The sequence below is a fragment of the Thunnus albacares genome, chromosome 3 (assembly GCF_914725855.1).
Source record: "Thunnus albacares chromosome 3, fThuAlb1.1, whole genome shotgun sequence".
In the NCBI taxonomy this organism is placed as follows: Eukaryota; Metazoa; Chordata; class Actinopteri; order Scombriformes; family Scombridae; genus Thunnus; species Thunnus albacares.
The window spans coordinates 19,438,235-19,458,780 of NC_058108.1; the positions used below are offsets into that span (position 1 = coordinate 19,438,235).

Below are 20,546 nucleotides of genomic sequence, written 5' to 3' on the forward strand. Positions count from 1 at the left end.
TTGTACATAATGTTGTGAACAAATGAATTATAAAGAGAAAATTGTATTTTTTTATTCATTTGTTCTCATGGTTTTACAGAGAAGGTGTTATTGTGGAATAAAATCCTGTTTGTTTACAGTTCATGACTCATGCATGTGTGGTTTCATGACTGTTTTTCTTTTGAAAGACTTAACTTTAATAGTTAACAAAGATCCAATCTTTCATTTATTTTTGACCATATCAATTACGGGTTTATTTGCATAATTTGAGAGTTTGATTTCTAGGTGAAAAATAAGCGTATTTATATTTCTGATAGAAAAATAAACCATTGGAAAGCAAATGTAAGTATATCAGTCTTAGTGCTTGTCTGTGTATGAAGACCTGACAACCAGATTGTGAGTAACGTAACATATAAATTAAGTGGTTTTGCCTTTTAAGTGGTAATGATATTTAAAGACGGGGTCCCTGACAGTATAACTTAATCTGAGATCATGTGTACTATATGACTACTGTTTCATAGATTTCTCATTGCTTGCTCAACACATATAGTATCAACAAATTAACAAATCCAGATTTAACAACAAAGATCTCACACAGGGACACAAATCTGACAACCAATCCATTGTTTGTTTTGTTGAGTTGTGACTTTTGGGAGTCCCTGGAAAATACAGTGATTTAGAGACGACTGAATGGGGTTGTGAGGGGAAACCCAAAATAAACTAGTGCTGCAACTAATGATTTTTTTAATCTATAGACACTTTATTGATACATTGTTAGATATATAAAATGTCAGAAAATGCTGTAAGATGTCCATTACAATTTCCAAAAGCCCAACGTGGCATCCTCAAAGTTATTGTTTTTGTCAGACCAACAGTTTAAAACTCAAAGATATTGAATTTACTGACAAGACAGAGATGATCAGCCAATGCAGGGACAGGACAAATATACATTCCTTTTTTTCATGGAACTAGCTCATTTTTGGCTTTTTTGCTTAAAAAATTACAATTATTTATCTGATATTGACCAATTTATTGACTACTTGTTTCAGCTATTGGCCTAATCTCAACTGACAACTCGCCTTAAAAACATTAATTAGTGCACATTTCAAAAATTAAAAAAAATATTAATGTTACATGGTGGTATAGCCTGACATGATCAACATCTGCAGCTCACAGTATATCCGCTGTTTAACCAGCATATATGATCATGTGATGACCACAAGTGCAAACTAAAATCTTAAACTTATTTTAGTCTTTTCCTTTTTATGCGCCAGCTGTGCTCTCTTCTGCAAAATGCTACAAAACTACAGCAGAAAAAAAACCCCCACTTATCTTTTAAAGCACAGCTGCTGTGGAGGAGGCATGCAGTCAGTCACTCCTCCACATTTGAAGAAGCGGATGTGTTTTACTTTTCTTGTCTTACTTCCCTCCTCTGCCTACCAGCCTTGTCGTTATTTAGCAGGTGATGAAATATTTTGTCTCTGTGTTGACCTAATTAATGGAGACTGTAGTATTGGGGTTCAAGATAACTTGTTTGACACATTATAGTCAATAACAAACCATTACTGGAGTTGAAGGTTTTTGTTTTTTGCCTGAGCTCTGAAGTCTGCAAAGGCGGCAGCCAGCATCTGCCCGTTCAACACTGACAAGAAAGGTAATTATCTTTTTCTTTGTCCCCGGTTTGATTTGTGTAGATAGAACAATGTGAGTCTGAGGCCTTCAGAGCTTCAAGTTTTATATTATAGTCTATTCTATTAGGATATTTAGTAAGACTCCACTATAATGTGGGCAGAAACTTAAATGTTTCAACATTAAAACTTCAAAAAGGAGCGTGGAGGAGTGTGATCTTCAGGGTGTATTCTTACTCCCGTAAAAATTAAACTCTCAGAATATCAATGTATGAAATAACATGTTTTACCGTAATCTTCCACAAAAATGTGGTTTGTACATAAAGAAAGAGTTTGAGAGTGTCACCAGTTTCTCTACAAAAGTTTTGATCTTCATTTTCTCGTTTTAGTAATTTATTATTTTTTCCTTTGATGGCAGACCAAGAGTATAAAACCATACTTCCTCCTGTGAGATCATTTAGAAAGGTCGATTGTGGGAAAACCCACTGATTAAAGTGTCCCATCTACGTTATGGAGGTCTTTCCATCGAGATGACTGTGTATGTGTGAGTGAGTGAGTTAGAAATGGCAGGTGGCTTTGAGGTTACGACTTTTTACCTCAGCGGGGACTTGAATATAATTGTTCAAACTGTCAGTTTTATGCACCAGAGAAGTCTTTAGAAACCGTCAGTAGAGTTTTTTGATCATAATAAAATGCTAAAGATTTATTCGTGTCTCTATATCAGACAACAGCACACACAAAGACATCCTCGCCCGATATTAGATGTTCATTTGTGGCGCAAACTACAGAATCAGACTTGGTTTTAGAGTGATATTAGACTTTAGGAAGACAGACAGGTCATACGCGTATGAGCTTGATAATATACCACACATGAGTATGTTGTTAATAAGCACCTGTTTAAGTCTTCAGGATCAAGCAATGAATTGTGGGTCACACCCAAATATAAGAAACTTTACTTCCGTGTTTCATCAGTACTTTGTTATAGAGTTAATGCTTTATACTGCTCTGTAAATATAAACTGTCTGCCACTAAAACTAATTGTAATCTGCCACATGCTGTACTCCTCTATGTTTACTTGACAACTACTTATGATTAGTTAAATAGATATTTCATAACAAAATGCAGAGTGCCAGCATACGTACACATTCTCCTGCTGGTCTTATCTTTCGCAGTTAGGCCTAAACGCTGTTTGTAAAGAATCTGTCAACTGTCTGGAGAAATGTTAAGAAAGTTAAGAGAAAAGTTAAATTAAGTCTACGCTGCCACAGTTCAGTTTCTAATCGCACTGGCTTCTTTAACTATCACTAAATACTTCGTGTTCGTAACGTATCCTCTCCTCATCTCTCTTCCTCAGTAGATCTCCCTCTTCGACGCTTAGAGGTTAGACCCGTCTGGAGAGAATGACGGCTTTCAAGATCACTAGAGAAATCAGACAGATCCTGATCAGCCTGCTGCAGAGACGAAGCGGAAGTGAGACAAGCCGAGAGGGCCTGAAGAATTAAGAGTTTATGTGAAAAGCGTGTATAAAGCTCACTGTTGGAGAACTGCTGACTGTACATACCTACTGTGTATGAGAGACGTTTGAGGACTCTGAAAAGAGAGACATCATAGGTCAGTTCAACTCAGCTGAATGACTGGGAATGGAATTATCATAAGGCAGGGTTGCAGATTACCTGTTATGAATACTACAACTTGTACATGGAAGTACAGCACACACACACACACAGTGATTTCCGCCTTTGACTACCTCGTGGACACTGTGCCTCTCCAGTCCAGAAGCAACACCTAAGACTCTTTTCAAAGAACCACAAACATCCCGAGGAGTGAGAATATCAGAAGCAACCATGAACGGCCTGCAAGAAATGTCAGTGAAGTGTGTCCTGGTTGGGGACAACGCGGTGGGCAAGACGGCCCTGCTGGTGCGCTTCACTTCAGAAACCTTCCCAGACACTTACAGGCCCACAGTGTTTGAGAACACAGGGGTGGAGGTGTACATGGACGGGGTCCAGATCAGCCTGGGGCTATGGGACACGGCCGGCAATGACAACTTTAGACAGATCCGACCAAGATCCTACCAGCAGGCTGACGTTGTCCTCATGTGCTACTCTGTGGCTAACCCGAACTCTCTGGCCAGCGTCCAGCACAAATGGATTGCTGAGATTCGAGAGTACTTGCCCAAGGTGCCAGTGCTGCTTGTGGCCACCCAGACGGACCTGCGGGAGTTAGGGACTTATCGGGGCAACTGCATCTCAGCAGCGGAGGGGAGACGTGTAGCTCATGAAGTGCACGCTAAAGGCTATCTGGAGTGCTCATCCTTGAGCAACCGAGGTGTACAGCAGGTGTTTGAGTACGCAGTGCGGACAGCCGTCAACCAGGCCAAGAAGCAGGCCAGGCGACGCATGTTCAGCATAAACCAGTGCAAGGTCTTTTGACCTTTGACGTTGACTTGGTCGGCGTTTACGCTTTCGTGAGACTTGTCCAGACTGGTCCAATAACGCGTGTTCGCATGATGTTCAAACTCAGTGCGGGCTTTGAGTGGCACTAGAGCTCAAGTGGGATTTTTCTTTTTCACTAACAGGGAGTCCTGTCCTCCCAAAACACCCTTAAACTCAAACATATTTAAAATGAGAATGCATCAATTTGATAATGCACCTCATGGACCCTGATACAAATGTACCCAGCTTTAAGTTGTACTTGTGATCTTGTGTGTTTTTTTTTATGTGAACCACAGTTACATAACATGGAGATATTTCAAATGGGGCATCAGAGACTATTTATGAAATACTTCTACTTAAAGTAAAGCTTTAATGGTGTTTATATACATCATAGAGTTTCTCAGATTATTTTACTAACAATCAATGTAAGGAGGAAAGTATGTCAGTTTTTGGCTGCATCAACAAACAAACTTTTTAATTGCGGTGAGAAACCAAATCACCTCTACAACCACAAATAAAGTGACACAACCAAGTTATTTTTACACAACATGAAGCTTTACCGTGTGAATTGCACATTTGTCATATTCAAATGAGGAGAACTCCATTTTTGTGCTTCTGATTTATCAAACTGAAATGTGTAAATAATGGTGTGTATTTGTTGGAATTTGTCAACAATGACTTAAAATATTAAGAATAAGATCATGCAGGTGTCAGCTGAGAGAGAGCCTAATGGGACAATTTTGCTCTATCTGGCCTCTATATGCATAATCTTCTCTTTATTTTCTACAGAGAGAAGCATTTTATTAGATGTGACCAATAAACGGTCAATAGGTAAAAGTTTAGACAAACAAGCCTACATGTTTCTGTTGTATTTTATACTTATGTCAAATCTATTTAAAAGCTATCTGCATTTGTATTATTAAAAAAATAATCAGAATCACCTCAAAAACATTTGTAAAATCTTTGTATTAAAAACAAACAAAAAATAAAAATATCTAATTTAGAGGTTTGTTTTATGTTGTCAGACGATCAAACCATTTAAAAAGCTTTTCTAGAATAAGATAATGGGCCACAAAACATCAATATTATCTGGTATTTTGTCATTTGAAATCATGCTGCATATTAATGGCTACAGTGGAGTTTTTGTGCATTGTTATTTTTCCTTTATTAACTGTATACCTCCTTTAAAGTTATGAGAACAATATTAAGAAAAGGTCATTTACAGCCTGACTTGCAAACTGTCACATTTGTTATTTGTTACGGGAACAACTAATTCTCCATAAATTAAAATGAAGGATTCAACACATTGACACTAGTTTTGTTGTATTGTATCTACGCTGTTTTTTACTTACCTAGTGACTTACTTAGTATAAGAGGCGGCACATTAAAAATCATCATCAATCATCCACAGATGTTTGAAATATATCCAGTCATTTTTCCCAGTGATGGATGCTCATCTCTGTCTTGCTGTCTTTCTGTTTGGAGTAGTTTCCTTGTATTTAAATTAGTTTTTGTACAACACATTCATTATTAAAGTGTGCTTCTCTGCCTTAAAATGACAAAGAATCTTATGTGCTGTAAAATGTATAATTTATACAATTTGCATATGACCAAATGTTCCAGTTTGTATGTATTATCTTATATTGTCATGGCCACTTTCATACAAAGTCCATACATTATTATACTAAAGGCTGCATCTTATATGTTTTGCATATCACAGACATATATGGTGTTTTAAACTACCATTTGCCAAACTTAGTACAGTATAAAATTTGTACTAAAATACACATTACATTGTATGTTCATATACAAACTGTACAAATTACACATTTTTACAACATATATGGTAATTACAAGCTGTTTCTTGAAAGTAATGATGATCAGAGCAAATAGTTTTGCTTACAAAGCCTTAAAATGATGCCACACACAGTATGTGCTGTGTGTCTGCAATACAGTTATATAATATTAATTCAGAGTGACGTGCAGCAAAATGTGAACCGTGAAAATGATTAAATTGTTCAGTAGCACTGGTGAGAACAATGCATAGCTAGCGTGCACTAGATAAAAGATTTAGTGACGTATGGTGATGCAGTTTAGATCGCAGATATGACTTTAAACCTTTGTATCTATAGTCAAGTGCAGTCAAATCTGTTTTATGTGTAAGCCCATACACAAATCTGCCTCAGAGGGCTTTACAATCTGTATAACACGAGACGCTCTGTCCTTAGACTGTCTGAGAGCAAGCTTATAGTCTCAAATACATTATGTTTGTGTGTTTAGTGTCTATAGAATACAGGAGATTGTCCATATATGTGATGTGTGAACGTGAGTGTGTGTTTCAGGGGTTTAAATATACAACAAGAGGAGTACATGAGGAAATGAAGGCTGTTTGTTAGTCTGCCTTTAAGATTTATTTGTAATAACTTAATTATAAAGAAAGTGCAAAAAGACGACCAGGAACAGCAAACAACCAGGAAAAAGCTCAGACAAGCTGTTCCTCCGCCCCTCGTGCTTTCTCTCCCGCTCTTTCTCTACATTTCTCTGTCTCATGTGGTGTTCAGAGCTGCTGAGGATGTAAGGTACAATACAGGCTTTTCAAGGATACGCTGAAAAACACCCGACCACATCCCAGCACACACACACACACACACACACATGTGCTTACATTATACAGTCAAACTTGTACAAACACACACAATGACTCTCAGCCAGTCACATTTTGTATTTTACACACTCATTCAGTCTTTTTATGTGCACACACACGCACACACACATACAGACACACACACATACGCATACACACACTTTAGCCATACTTTCATGCTCATAATACACGTCATGTACATCCATATACAAACAGACCATCTGAACACTCTTACGGGCTATATGAAAGTCTGTATGTCCACTAAATCTGTTGCAAAAATTCAAATACTTCTTGAAAGGATTCTGGTTAAACTTTAATGTGTCTGAAGTAAAAACATGATAAAACATAATAAATGTAAGACAATTCCCATTATTGGCTTTACAAGCAGTTTGTTACAGCTCCAACGATTATCATCTGACACAGGTGGCAATAAATTCACACTCATTTATTAACAAAACAGTTATCTTGTTGAATATTCAACATAAAATAAGATAATCACATAATAAAACGTTGGTATACATTTAAAGATTGTCTGCATATTGCTAATTCTTTGCTATGCTTTGAGAGTAAAGCCTGTTTGACTGCCTGCTGTGGTCACATCTTTCATCTCTTCTTGTGCTTTCTCCCACAACTACCACAATGCCTTATCCCTCTCTCTCTCTCTCTCTCTCTCTCTCTCTCTCTCTCTCGCACACACATACACACACACACACACAGGGTATACAGAAATGTACACGGCAGAGCCACTTCACAGTCACTGGGTAGTGGGTGTACTTGCTTCTCTAGAACCTCTGATGTGTTATCCGAGGTCTTTTTCACAGCAAACATTTTGACATTATAGCAGCAAAAAGCACAAGAGTAACTAATAAAGACTACATTTCCTTTAGGCATTTAGGTGTTATAAGACTTTGGTACTGTGCATGCCGGCTCACTGGCATGGCTTACTGGTACAGCTAAATAAACAAGAACTGTCATTAGTTTTATTAGTCACAACTGTGCTTTCCCCACTATAACGAGTTAACAACAGTGGCAACAAGAGGCAATCATCTGACTCCCCTGTCATACTACAAATTACAAAAATACAAATAATTGATTCAATATAAAAAGATACAAAAAAAAAAAAAATACACATTTTATAACTTGTACTCTATCTTTACCATCATTGATTTCAATAGTTTTTAAGTTTTGAGCAGAAATAGCAACACTGAATTGTGAATTATTAGCATTTCAAAATGATATTATTACCTGACATTAAGGATCAGGTTGGTGATATTCTATATGTTTGTTATCGTCAATAAATCCCATTAAAGACCGAAACCAACAAACCGTTGTCTCTCAAAACTTTCCAACCTCCCAACCATGTCTGCAGCATAGTGGTCATATTCATCCTAATAGACCTTGTTGCACAAGCTTAACTAATAACATTAACAATGGCTCTGTTCTATTCGAGTGTCCCAGTAAGCCATGACAGTGTGACAGTGAGCCAGCATACCAGGACCCTGAAACTGAAGCTGCCAAATGGAATTCATCCGACATTAATTTTGTTATTAACACCAGTGCTTTTCCTACTGTGATATGTCAAAATGTTTCCCTTGAAAAAAAGCCCATGAAGGAACATGTCAACCAGCACAACAGTGTTGCTCATTGATGAGTTTGTAGTAGTTTTTGGAAAAGAGTGAAGGTCTACGGCACAAAGGATTAAACTACTATATCAGACTTTACAATACTTGTTAGTAAGACCAATTCATTGTCAGTTTTTTTTCTTATACTTATCAATAAAACTACTATATCAGACTTTACAATACTTGTTAGTAAGACCAATTCATCGTCAGTTTTTTTTCTTATACTTATCAATAAAGTCACAAGAAGATTCACATCATGACTGTGTTGCTCACTTTCCCCAGAATTACTTTCACACTGTACATTTAAAATGACTTCTACTACTGCAGGCAAGCATTGTTCACCAGATATTGCCGATTATTGTAGGATGGTGATAATCATAGTATACACACACACACGCGTGCGCACACATGCATACACACTTCCTTAGCTGTCACTTCTACCATGTCTCCCCTCTGAATCTCCCCAACTCAGAACACCAACACATGCAAACCCTGATGTGGTGATCTGTGCCATCATTATAACTCACAATCTCACATTGCTTCTCCTTTTTGTACAGTTCATATATTAAAATAAGCTCATAAATGTTACTTTTTCTCTTCAGCATACAAACATACATTTTACCCTCTCAGCCTGTGTTTCTTCCTCTGTCAGTCTCTCACTCACTCACACACACACACACACACACACACACACACACACACACAAGCAGACACACTCGCACACAGGAAACACCTGTCCTATGCGAGCTCAGTACCACAGAAACTCAGTGACACATTAACACATCACGTTGTAATGCACAGTACTCTGCAGAATAACACAGACAACATGACAATGTCAGTAATATTTCTTACTGACGTTGTTTGATTCATTATTTACTTGAAACAAAGGTTTTGATTCATGCTGCGTATACATTATCGGTTTCTTTGGAAGTGGGCCAGTCCGAGTGACTTTACACATAATGAGCACTAGTTGTCTGAAGATACGTGTGACCTTTGCTTGTACAGGTTTTTCACCACCTTCCTCATAACGTTGCAAAAATACAACATTAGGCCTTTGTGGTTCTCATATTAGAGACACGTTCTTTATGTCTTAACCCTCACATATTGTTCAGTAATAACACTCTAAACAACTTTCTTTTAGCCTGACATTTTATGACAGAATATACAAAAATGGAAATATTTCTAACTTTTTAAAAAATTTTTGCGCAGCTGATAAACATTTTTGTACAAAAAGTAGAGAAAGTTCTGGGTTCAGTTTGACCTGCATTTATTCTAAAATCACCTTTCAAAAATGTTCTTCACATTCAGTAACATTCATTGAAATCATAATGGCTGTTATGTCCGGTTTTAGGTAACATAGGACCATAATAATACAGTGTGTTGTGAATGTTTTTTCTCCATAACAAATAGTGTAAAACCAAAAGAATACACTCTCTCTGCAAGCTTCATTGAGGATTAATCACCAATTTATTAATGGCTGATGATGTATTTATGAATGGAAAATAGATTTGTGGTTCAGAAATTTGGTATAGAGACTAATTATGAGGGGATACTGTGAAAGGTCAGAATACGAACAGTATGTAAGTGTTAAACTACCCAATTTTACTCCAAAACTTTAGTTTCATCACCACAGATTTCTGTGGATTCTGAATATTTGTCCATATATATCTCAAAATATAAAAATGCATACATACTGTGTAGTTTCTATATACTTTATAGCTTTTGATTCTCAAACCTGTACATAGGCTCAATATTTTTGTACATCTCACTTATCAAAAAACATACAAACATACAAACAAATAACACTTGTATCTAACACTATATACAGTTTAACAGGTAAAGTCAACATTATAAATTGAAGCATTATTTCTCTTTATCCTCATATTTACACAATGAACTCACAACTGATAGCTGCAAGCCACAGTGACATTAACACGCTGGTTGAGGGAAAGGAGAGTATTACTCATGATTTACCAGAAGTGTTTCGGTTACTGGCTTTGCTTCTTTACCTTGCAGCTTTTTCTATATTTACTGGTTAAAAAATGATTATTCAAATCTTTAGCAGCTTCAGGCAAAACCAGCAGATGAAACAGCCATTCACATACACACAATGTCATTCTAAGCTAAAACAAAGTTAATATGATGTGTGTAAAGAGAGTTATAGGTTATGTGACAAATGCATTCGTTCAACTTAATCCATTCTTCCCCACTCATAGTTTTTTTAATTTTTAATTTTTAATTTTTTTATCAGGGATTTTCCTTTTTCCAGGTAGAGACTTTGAGGTTTGCAGATGCACCTTTCTATATGGTTTCCTCCAATAATAATACTGGTTAAATATTTTTCTTTCTTAGTCCTCTTTGTAGTCTTGGTGAATGAATGAATGAATGAATGAATTTTTTATTTAAGTGTCCTGGCCCACCCCTCATAGGATTATATGACACCTTTACCAAATGTCAGTCCTACAACAGCTTCAGGTTGTGCTGGTCACAAATTAATCTAAAAAACTCACGCCAAATCCACAGCACCAACAAAAAAGAAATTCACATCAACAATGATAATAATAATAATGATAATATTAATAATAATAAACTTACATAATAATCATCCATCTCTTACTGATATAAGGTTTACTTCCTGAACATCCATGCATTCACCCAATAAGTTGTTAATTTAAAGGTCTCTTTTTCAAACAACCATTTCAGTCTCTGTGAGTCATTCATACTTTTATCCTTTATGTCATTAAACATAAGATCACAAAACTTACAATACAACAGGCAGTAAAAAACAAAATGAGACTTATTTTCATTTTCCCTGAGATCACACACAGGACAAATTAGTGTATCAACCTGTTTATGAAGAAGTAGTATAGCAGTTCTACATAATTTGAGCACAAATTGACCTTTTTTCTTCTTTGATAAATTGTAATAAACATAATTTTTGGTGAAATAATTATATTTAATTTCACAATCAATGTGCAGATTTGGTTTCCTCCAGATCTATTTTTTTCATGTTTAACCTTGTGAAACACTTTTAAATTAAGCAAACAATATCTTTTCCAACTGTAGTAGTAGTAGTATTCTTTAGTGTTGTGCTTGAACACATATAGATAATCAGACCTTTTTTTTCCATTTCATTATGTCATAACACAATATGCACATAACACACTTTTTCAAATATACTGAAAACATGGAAAGCCAACACACGCACAAAAAAACAGATTAAATTCAGCATGGGACCTGCACATGCAAATAAAATAAAAGACATAAACAAACTACAAATGGCCTGTAACACAAACTAGGTATTACACAAGAACTTTAAAGAATGAAAGGTTAAAAACCTATTAAAGACAAGATAAAAACACTAAAAGTTAACATATTTCCATGGCGTTGCAGGCCTGGATGTATATTTCTGGTTACTGATCTCTTCACAATGTACAGACAAGGAGAGGATGGAATCTGCTCTTATAACTGATCTACCACCAGTGTACAGCTTCACTATCCTCATGTTAAAGATTCCTGTTTACAGGGTGAAATCTGACCCTGGATCTATGTAAAGTTCATTGCCATGTGGCGTGTATGACATGTGTCTCATACTCCCAAACGTGTGTGTGTGTGTTCATCTTGAATGACCTGAGCAAAGGTAAGAAAGTGTCACTGTATGTGTGTGACTGACACATCTCATTAGCTGTGTAGCGCAGTAAGGTTCAGTGTGTGTGTGTGTGTGTGTGTGTGTGTGTGTGTGTGTGTGTGTGTGTGTGTGTCGTACAGTTGGTTGTGGTCATGTACACAAGTGGATAGGGCTGCAGGCATCACATTTCACCCAGGGCTTGTGTGCTATGTGATACCGCAGTACACCTGTGTGTATATAGGTGTATGTGTGTGTGTGAGTGTGATAGCCTCAGGTCCTGTTCCAGAGCAGTGATCACACACACAGAGACAGTGACAGAGGCAAAGTACGACTAACAACTAGCGAAGCATTCAGAGCTTCTGACAGGATGTAAGATTTCGAGAATTTTCTGTGGTCTCGGCTTGCTCAGACTCAGCAGGAGAGAATGGAGATCAGATTAGATTGACACTCTGGATTTGGACCCCGGCTGCCTCGGTGACTACTTTGCTAAATAATTGATCCCTCAGCTTGTGACTGGTTGAAAATGAGGAAAGCAGCACTGATGGTTTGGATCAGCCTTTTGGTGCAAGGTCAGTTCTGCACGATGAATCAGTTTGCTGTCTATACTGTATCTAACTGATACACAAGTCATACAGAAGTTTGTTTTTGCTGGCCATTAACTATCAGCTCTGGTTAGTATTTCAGCTTCTTCCTCAACTTTACCTTGCTCTTTTTCAACTTGTTTTACTTTTCTTTACAATTGCCACCTAACAATACTGTCACTTTTCTTTTTTGGTTGGTTTGTTTATCAAATCCATCCTCTGCTCTCCTCTTGTCCTGCAGTGTCCCATGGTGCCCAGGGTCACTACGCCCACAAACTTCTGAATGATCTGATGGAGAACTACTCCAACGCTCTGAGACCTGTAGAGGACACAGACGACGCCCTGAATGTCTCCTTGCAGATCACACTGTCACAGATCAAAGACATGGTGAGTAGAGAGGAAACACAACTACGTATCAGTACCCCAACTACATACAGATAATGTAGTCTTTAAATACCCCCCTTATATTTCTTATTATTACATAATAAGAATAAAATTACTTGTATCAGATTGTTCTAAAACCATATTAAAGCTATAATGTGCTTACACTGAGAATCACTGAGTCTAATATGAAAATACAACAGGAAGCAATGTGTCTTATGGCTGTACTGTTACATCAAATAATATTTTCTGTATCAAAACAATACACATTTATTTGGCCAGATATATTTGGTATCTTTGGATGTCTGCTAGAAATAAATGAAATAAAAACTAAAACATTCTGTGGATTTGAACAATGGTTGGCTGCACAACATGACTTTGTAAAGATGGATTTGCCTAAAACAGCTAAACCTCAAACTGCCAAATTATTAAGGTAATTACACAAAGATGGATATCAAGATGTGTTGCTGTTGTCATTCACTTCTAATTAGATATCGGTGGACAAAAAACACAGCAGATATACCGTAAAGTAACAAAAATCAGAGATATGTGGAGATATAGCATTACCAATGAGGTGCACATGTCAAACACATTTCTCTGTGGCACATATCAAAGCTACACTAAGAATGACACAACCTAAGATCTAGCTGTTGCACACTGGATACTGATATTGTATATCCAATGCAAGCATGTCTTTAAAAAGGCCTCCAGTGATTTAGTTTTGCACTTACATAAAGACAAGAGATTACATAAAAAACTCAAAAGGTTAAAACTGATGCAGCACTCATACTTTTAGTTGCTTACTTCCCATGGTGCAACTCTATGGCCTGGTTTGGTTTTCTGTTTCTATTTGTAGTCTTCAAGCTTAAGCCAAGATACCCGGGTGACAAAGTTGACAAATTTCCCTCAAGAGCCACAGAAGACATTATCCACATTTTACAGGCTCCTAATTACTACTAAGTTGACTTTGAAAATCAGTGAAATGTGCCTCAATTTGATCGTGGTTCGACTTCAGGAGCTACAGAACAAAATGTGTGGCTGTCATACAAAGTGTCAGTGTTACCTTCATGCCTCTGTTCCTGTTAGGACCACTAGATGTCAGCACTGAGTGACAGTGTACTGAAGTGTAAAATAGGGATTTCATTTTAATCATTTCTCTACCACTCTCTCTCCCTCTGTAAATGTGTGTGTGTGTGTGTGTGTGTGTGTGTGTGTGTGTGTGTGTGTGTGTGTGTGTGTGTGTAGGATGAGAGGAACCAGGTGCTAACCACATACCTGTGGATCAGGCAAGTGTGGTATGATGCCTACCTGAAGTGGGACAAGGAGGCCTATGATGACCTAGAGATGATCAACATCCCCAGTGACCTGGTTTGGAAGCCTGACATCGTCCTCTACAACAAGTCGGTAACAAGAGACAGATGATCAAAAACAAAACAGGGAAAAAAAGAATGGAAAGACAAACAAATAGAGACAGACAGAGAGGTAGAAAGAGAAAAACTCTACACTTTTTTGGGTAATGCATGTTTAAATGAGCGCCCATAATGCAGCAGTGTTTGTATCTGACTGAGTGCATGCAACAACAACATACTGTGATCTTTCCTCTGATGTCTGTGTAGAGCAGATGAGGATTCGTCAGGTCAATCCAACACCAACGTGAAGCTGCGTTACAATGGGGAGATCGTCTGGGACTCTCCAGCCATCACAAAGAGCACCTGTGTGGTGGACGTCTCCTACTTCCCCTTCGACTGGCAGCAGTGCAACCTCACCTTCGGCTCCTGGACCTACAATGGAAACCAGGTGTGTATGAGCAGCTGTAGGGTGAATGAGATGAGAGTTAAAAAAGTGTATTTCAATCAGTTCATATTCATAGCCTTTTATTTAGAATACTGTAAATGCTTAGGATTTAAGATTATCACAATTGACCCTGAATGTAACACTCTTAAAAGTGATACTGCACCCAATATCTTTTGAATTTTAAACTCAGCTCATTGAAACATGACTTCTAAAACACTTATTTATGCTTTTAAACCAGTAAAGTCAGTTTGAAATCAGCTGTTTACAATGTTTTTTTTGTGCTTTCTCAGCTGAAAAGTATCAAATCATCCATAGAAATCTTTCAAACCATTCAGTCCACTTCTCCACTTTAGTTAGAGCTTCTGTCAATAGCACAACAAAGCAGCAGTGTGTTTAGCCACGGTGAAACTAAAAGTGTTTATAACACACTGATAATCTCATGATGATCAGTGGAGAATTGGATTACACTGCAAGAGTGGTATAAGACGGTTCTATAGACTTTTTGATCCTTTTTTTACATAGAGAAAACCTGTCACCTTTGGAATGTATTGTAATGACGTGATCGAAGTTGTTCATGAAAGAAACAAAATATAAAACTTTTTATAACCATCTTTCAAGCCTCCAGAAGGTTTAAGACTCATTTTATTTCATTCCATTTCATTTATTAGTTAATTAATTTGTCAGGGACAGTGTTCACTGATGAACATATAAATGTTAATGAGCCAGAGTTAGCCTAAGAGGCTAATTTTCATCTGTTGTCCCTGGCCAGATATGAAAAGGCAACCTAAAACTAAAATCACATATGTTACAAACAACCAGATAGAACATTTTTATAAGCACAACATATACAAGTGAGAAAGAAAAAGAGAGAGAGAGACAGGGAGAGTCGGCAAAATGGAAAAAGATAGAACAAGAGAAAACAAGTGATCTGTTAATAAGCAACAGCATTAACAGAATAAGGTAATAACCAAAGACAAAAAGAGACATCACTTTTAAGGGTTTGTTCCCCCAAATTACAAGCCCCCACCTTCCCATATTTTTTACCTTATAAACAACATTTTAAGGAGCACAAATTCAGCTGGGATGGCTGATGGATGACAGCCATAGTTCTAGTTGATTTTTGTGTGATTTGCATGTTTTTCTTATGTGCACTTTGGTTTTGCCTTGTTCAACTGGTGGAACAAAAACTCTATATTGCTCATACAGTAGTATAGTATAACCTGTACAGGGCATGTAACAGTTTTATAGTTATATACCATGTGACAGGCTCCAGTTCTTCTGGCCTTGAATGAGCTTCTTTTTTCTGAACTCTTCATTGTAAACCAACAATATCTACAGGAAATAACACATAAAAGTGTTTTATTTATCACTCTGTTTGTTAGTATTTGTATTTACATCACTTGGGTGTGTGTCTTCTTCTCAGGTGGACATCAGCTTGGGAATGGACAGCGGCGACCTGTCTGACTTTGTGGAGAACGTGGAGTGGGAGTGCCACGGCATGCCGGCCGTTAGAAACGTCATGATGTATGGCTGCTGCTCTGATCCTTACACTGAAATCACCTACACCCTGCTCCTGAAGCGCCGCTCCTCTTTCTACATCTTCAACCTGCTTGTGCCTTGTTTCCTCATCTCGTTCCTGGCCCCGCTGGGTTTCTACCTGCCGGCTGACTCCGGGGAAAAGGTTTCCCTGGGGGTCACGGTACTGCTGGCACTCACTGTGTTCCAGTTGCTGGTGGCTGAGAGCATGCCTCCTGCAGAAAGCATGCCTTATATAGGTTAGTTATTCTAGGCGTTTTGTTTTTCCTTGTTCTTTAACTATTGAAACTATGGAAGCCTTTTTCCCACAGAAAAAGAAGGAAATGCAAAGTTGTGCATGATAAAACTAAAACTACTCATGGTAAGTCAAACTTATGAGCTACTTAGCAAAACATTTTGATCTAATCATTTCAAAATGATGATATAGTGAGTCCAAAATTTAAAATGCTTAGTCAAATCTATGAAATGTTTACTTATTATGTTTTTATCATCATCGACTTTTCATCCATTTGTTTCTTTTCCTGGTGGAAATGTGCCTCCATATGAAACTCAATTATATAACTTTCCGACAAAATTAGCTACACCTCTCTTTCATTCATATATTAATGAATAAATGAATGAATTTTTTATATCAGGCATACAACTATGCTCAGCCTGCTCGCACAAGGCACCACCAATTCATACAAGTCAGAACAAGAATGCTGTGAATACATTTCCAAACAATAGAAAAAGTTCCAAAATATAAAAACAACAACTTCTTCCAAAATCAAATCTTAAGACCAGATCAGTAAATACTCAGTAAGTAGTCCATCTTGCCTTCTTTTTCAGGCTTTTGAGACAAAATTAGCAAACTTAAACACATCAGAATTAAATAGCTGTTCAGATTTCTGATCTGTTCACCAGAATATTTCAGATAAACAGTATCTGTGTACCACGATATATGTGATACTTCAGATTTCCATTGCATAACTTTCCAAAGCATAGCTGATGGACATTTTTTGTGTAAATGTGAAACCTTGAATTTTACAACTGAGGGCTGCTATGTATGTGTTGCCTGTCAACTATTTCCCGTTTATAACTCTTTTGTCTGTCTTCTCCTCCAGGGAAGTACTACATAGCCACCATGACTATGATCACAGCCTCCACCTCTCTCACCATCTTCATCATGAACATTCATTTCTGTGGAGCTGAGGCCAAGCCAGTCCCTCACTGGGCTAAGGTGCTCATCATAGACTACATGTCCAAAATCTTCTTCGTCTATGAGGTGGGGGAGAACTGCACCACACCAGAGAGTGAGAGGACCCCTCTGTACCCAGAGGAACCCATGAGTGACAGGAACTGCTACCCTGATGACTGTTACAACAACGGCCTCTACCATTATGACAACGACCAGTACAAGTACAGTAATGGCCACAGCGTGCATCATCACAACAAACATCACAAAAACCAGGCAAACGGCAATGCAAACAGCAGACATCACCACTACAACAACCATAACAACCATGCCTCCAGACTGGAGAGGGGTGAGGGGAAGCGAGAGTCCACACAACGCTACCAACACATCAGGCGGGACGAACTGGACTACCAGGCCCCTCCTCATCCACGCAACCTTCAGCACCTGAATGGAGGGCTGAAGGAGCAGCTCCTCTATCCCTCAGATAAACTTCAGGTCCCAGCCTGCCCCTGCAGCTGCCCCTGCCTCCAACATAATCAGGTGCTCCTTTTACTCACTTTACCTAATTATCTGAGTGCTCTTCCTCTTCTAAAGTTTCTTCTTCAAGCCTTAAGGGATCCTGCTATTACTTAAAGTCGCCGCTTCAAACTTCCTTCAGCTCATCAATCTGTCTCTCCGTCAGGTGGTGAAGAACATCCAGTACATCGCAAACTGCTTCCGTGAGCAGAGAGCTACTTGCGTCAAGGCAGCGGAGTGGAAGAAGGTTGCCAAGGTGATGGATAGATTTTTCATGTGGATCTTCTTCGTCATGGTCTTCCTCATGAGCATTCTCATCATCGCCAAGGCATCCTGACAGCCTCCTCCTCATCTTTTTACCATCATTGCTGGACCTTTGTGTTACTCAAGAGTCGCCTCATTTCAGCTTTGATGCAAAAGTCAGAGAATCAAAACTGAAAGGGTGTTTCATGTGTCGGTATTGTGCTGTGCGTGTGTGTGTGTTTGTGTAGGTTCATCATTGCGTTTTGCTTTGACATAAAGAGGACAAGGTCACTGCACATAAATCATCCATTTAAACACTCTCACAGAAATTCATCAAAGCCTCTCGGTTAGTTAACGTCAGGTGTGCTTGCATGTGTGACAGAGCAGTGGAGCGGTAAGACAATCTAGGCCTCGCCTTGAACACGCGTGGACTCTCCATTATTGATGAACTAACAGCCAGACATCCAGCTATAGGCATTACATTACTTACATTACATTTAAGCAGCCAGATGATGCTGTTTTGCAGAGTCAGTCACAACGAGAGCACCAGCAGAGTAACCTTGAATGCTTATGAAACGACCTTACCTTGTGATGAAAAAGAGGCCAAAGGTCAGTGACACAGTTAGCAGGCACTAATGAATGGTGAATCACACACGTCCATACATCATTCATGGTGGAGCAATGCAAAGTGAGGACATTAAAGCCAGGCAGAAGTTCTAAAGTGTTTTTTTTCCAGGTCTAAGTTGTACTGGTTTACATAAGCTGTGAATACTTAAATGTGTGACTTGGAGAGTAAGAATGAATGTTTCTGTCCTTCACTTTTTAATATAAAGCCTACCTCCTGAGTGTGAAGGGTGGATGCACTGTTACTTTTGACTCACACTTTGCTCATTGTTCCAGTAAAAAATAAACCTTTGATATATTGTTATAAGAAATGCTCGACAAGAGTTCTCTTACATGTTCTCCTCGTTTCTTCTATTCGCTGTTCAAACAGTTTGCTTTGTGATACAAATTAAACTAATGAGCTTTTAATTTTCTATAAATGTATATATTTTGCAAAATTGTTCATTTTGCGTATAAAATGTCATTTGATTGCTACATACTGCTTTCTGTCATTGGTTTCACATATATACATCCATGCATACTTCGCTGACCTACATAGCCAAATGAACTCTTATCCAGCATTAATAGTAATGCAGATTAATGAATAAATCACTCACTGGCAGGAAGGTGAAAATTGGCAGATAGATGTTATTGAGGATTTTGAGATATATGTAATTAATACAGTTATATAAGGCATGATTAAGAAGGACACACATCGTGTCATCTACAGTTCAGGTGGACTGCAGAGGGCAGGCTAGTGAATGGACCTGTTATAGTATCTGTCAACATTTCCATTAATGAGAGAGCCTCTAGAGGGCAGATAGGCTATAATCATAGAGCAGTCAGTTACAGACTGACTGATGGAATGAATGAATGAAGTCAATTCATGCACCAAGTGTCCATTAAAGAGTCAATTTTTGTGATATCAAAGGAAAGAAAAGACAAGAAACCTGTAAATTATCAGTGCATCCCCTCAGATCCCTGGACATAGAGTATGTATACAATAGGAATAGGATAAAAAAAACACATAAAGCATGAAAAAGCATAAAAGTAAAACATATTAAGTTTTAAGAAGTGATTTTAAATACAAAACAAAGGCTCTTTAGATGTTTAGGTTCTTAGCCATTATGCAATCCCATCAGGGAAGCGTCTAATCGGTCAATCGATCCCCTAAAATACAGCCAAAGTCATAAAGAACTATCTTCAGTGACAAGAAGAACAAGGAGTCCTGCAGCAGATGGTATGACGCCCACAGAGCCCTGATCCCAACATCATTGAGTCAGTCTGGGATTACATGAAGAGACAGAAGCAACTGAGATGCTGAAATCCACAGAAGAACTGTGGAAAGTTTTCCAAGATGCAGGACCAACATACCTGCCAAGTACCTTGAAGAACTGTGCACAGGTGTACTGAGGAAAACTGGTGCAGCTTCAAAGGCAAAGTGTTGGCACACCAAATATTGATTTAATTTAAGTTTTTCCTCTTTACTGAGCTTTGTATGAAGTTACTATTCATGGCATTATTTTTGAAAGCATCATCACTTTACTTTTAGTGCCTAAAACATTTACACAAAACTGTACATTTTAATGCTGTAGGATGAATATTTTTAGGGTCTAGTGCCTCTAATCCTAAATTCTGTTTAATGAACATCTGCTGGATTTGTGATGTAGGAAATAATAAACCAATAACTGAATACTTCCAAGCACATTCATTATAATCTCTAAAAATAGGTGTTCCCATTTACAGACTTCAAATATACACATCCTCCTAGATTCACTGAAT

At 37.9% G+C, this 20,546-nt stretch overlaps 2 protein-coding genes across 3 annotated transcripts; both read left to right on the plus strand.

The window, feature by feature from the left end:
- Positions 1-1,342: 1,342 nt before the first annotated feature.
- rhoh (ras homolog family member H) lies at positions 1,343-5,582 on the plus strand. Of its 2 annotated transcripts, none has more exons than XM_044345509.1 (2): positions 1,343-1,633; positions 2,962-5,582. In XM_044345509.1, exon 2 carries the CDS (start codon positions 3,452-3,454, stop codon positions 4,037-4,039), a length of 588 nt encoding a protein of 195 aa, XP_044201444.1. In that variant the 5' UTR covers positions 1,343-1,633; positions 2,962-3,451; the 3' UTR covers positions 4,040-5,582. The 2 variants fall into 2 exon arrangements, with proteins under 2 accessions (XP_044201444.1, XP_044201445.1); XM_044345510.1 differs by having other exon boundaries at positions 2,965-5,582.
- Positions 5,583-12,251: 6,669 nt separating this feature from the next.
- On the plus strand, positions 12,252-19,261 carry chrna9a (cholinergic receptor, nicotinic, alpha 9a). Its single transcript, XM_044345526.1, has 7 exons — positions 12,252-12,505; positions 12,759-12,904; positions 14,144-14,298; positions 14,515-14,695; positions 16,116-16,467; positions 17,332-17,942; positions 18,085-19,261. The coding sequence occupies exons 1-7, from the start codon at positions 12,460-12,462 to the stop codon at positions 18,253-18,255; spliced, it is 1,662 nt and encodes a 553-aa protein (XP_044201461.1). The 5' UTR covers positions 12,252-12,459; the 3' UTR covers positions 18,256-19,261.
- The last annotated feature ends 1,285 nt before the right edge of the window (positions 19,262-20,546 follow it).

Bases quoted from the DNA above. Each gene is read 5' to 3' on its own strand.
- chrna9a (XM_044345526.1), top strand. From the start codon at position 12,460: ATGAGGAAAGCAGCACTGATGGTTTGGATCAGCCTTTTGGTGCAAG. The intron at 12,506-12,758 runs GTCAGTTCTGCA...CTTGTCCTGCAG, and splicing joins GATCAGCCTTTTGGTGCAAG to TGTCCCATGGTGCCCAGGGT. The intron at 17,943-18,084 runs GTGCTCCTTTTA...TCTCTCCGTCAG, and splicing joins CCTGCCTCCAACATAATCAG to GTGGTGAAGAACATCCAGTA.
- rhoh (XM_044345509.1), top strand. From the start codon at position 3,452: ATGAACGGCCTGCAAGAAATGTCAGTGAAGTGTGTCCTGGTTGGGGAC.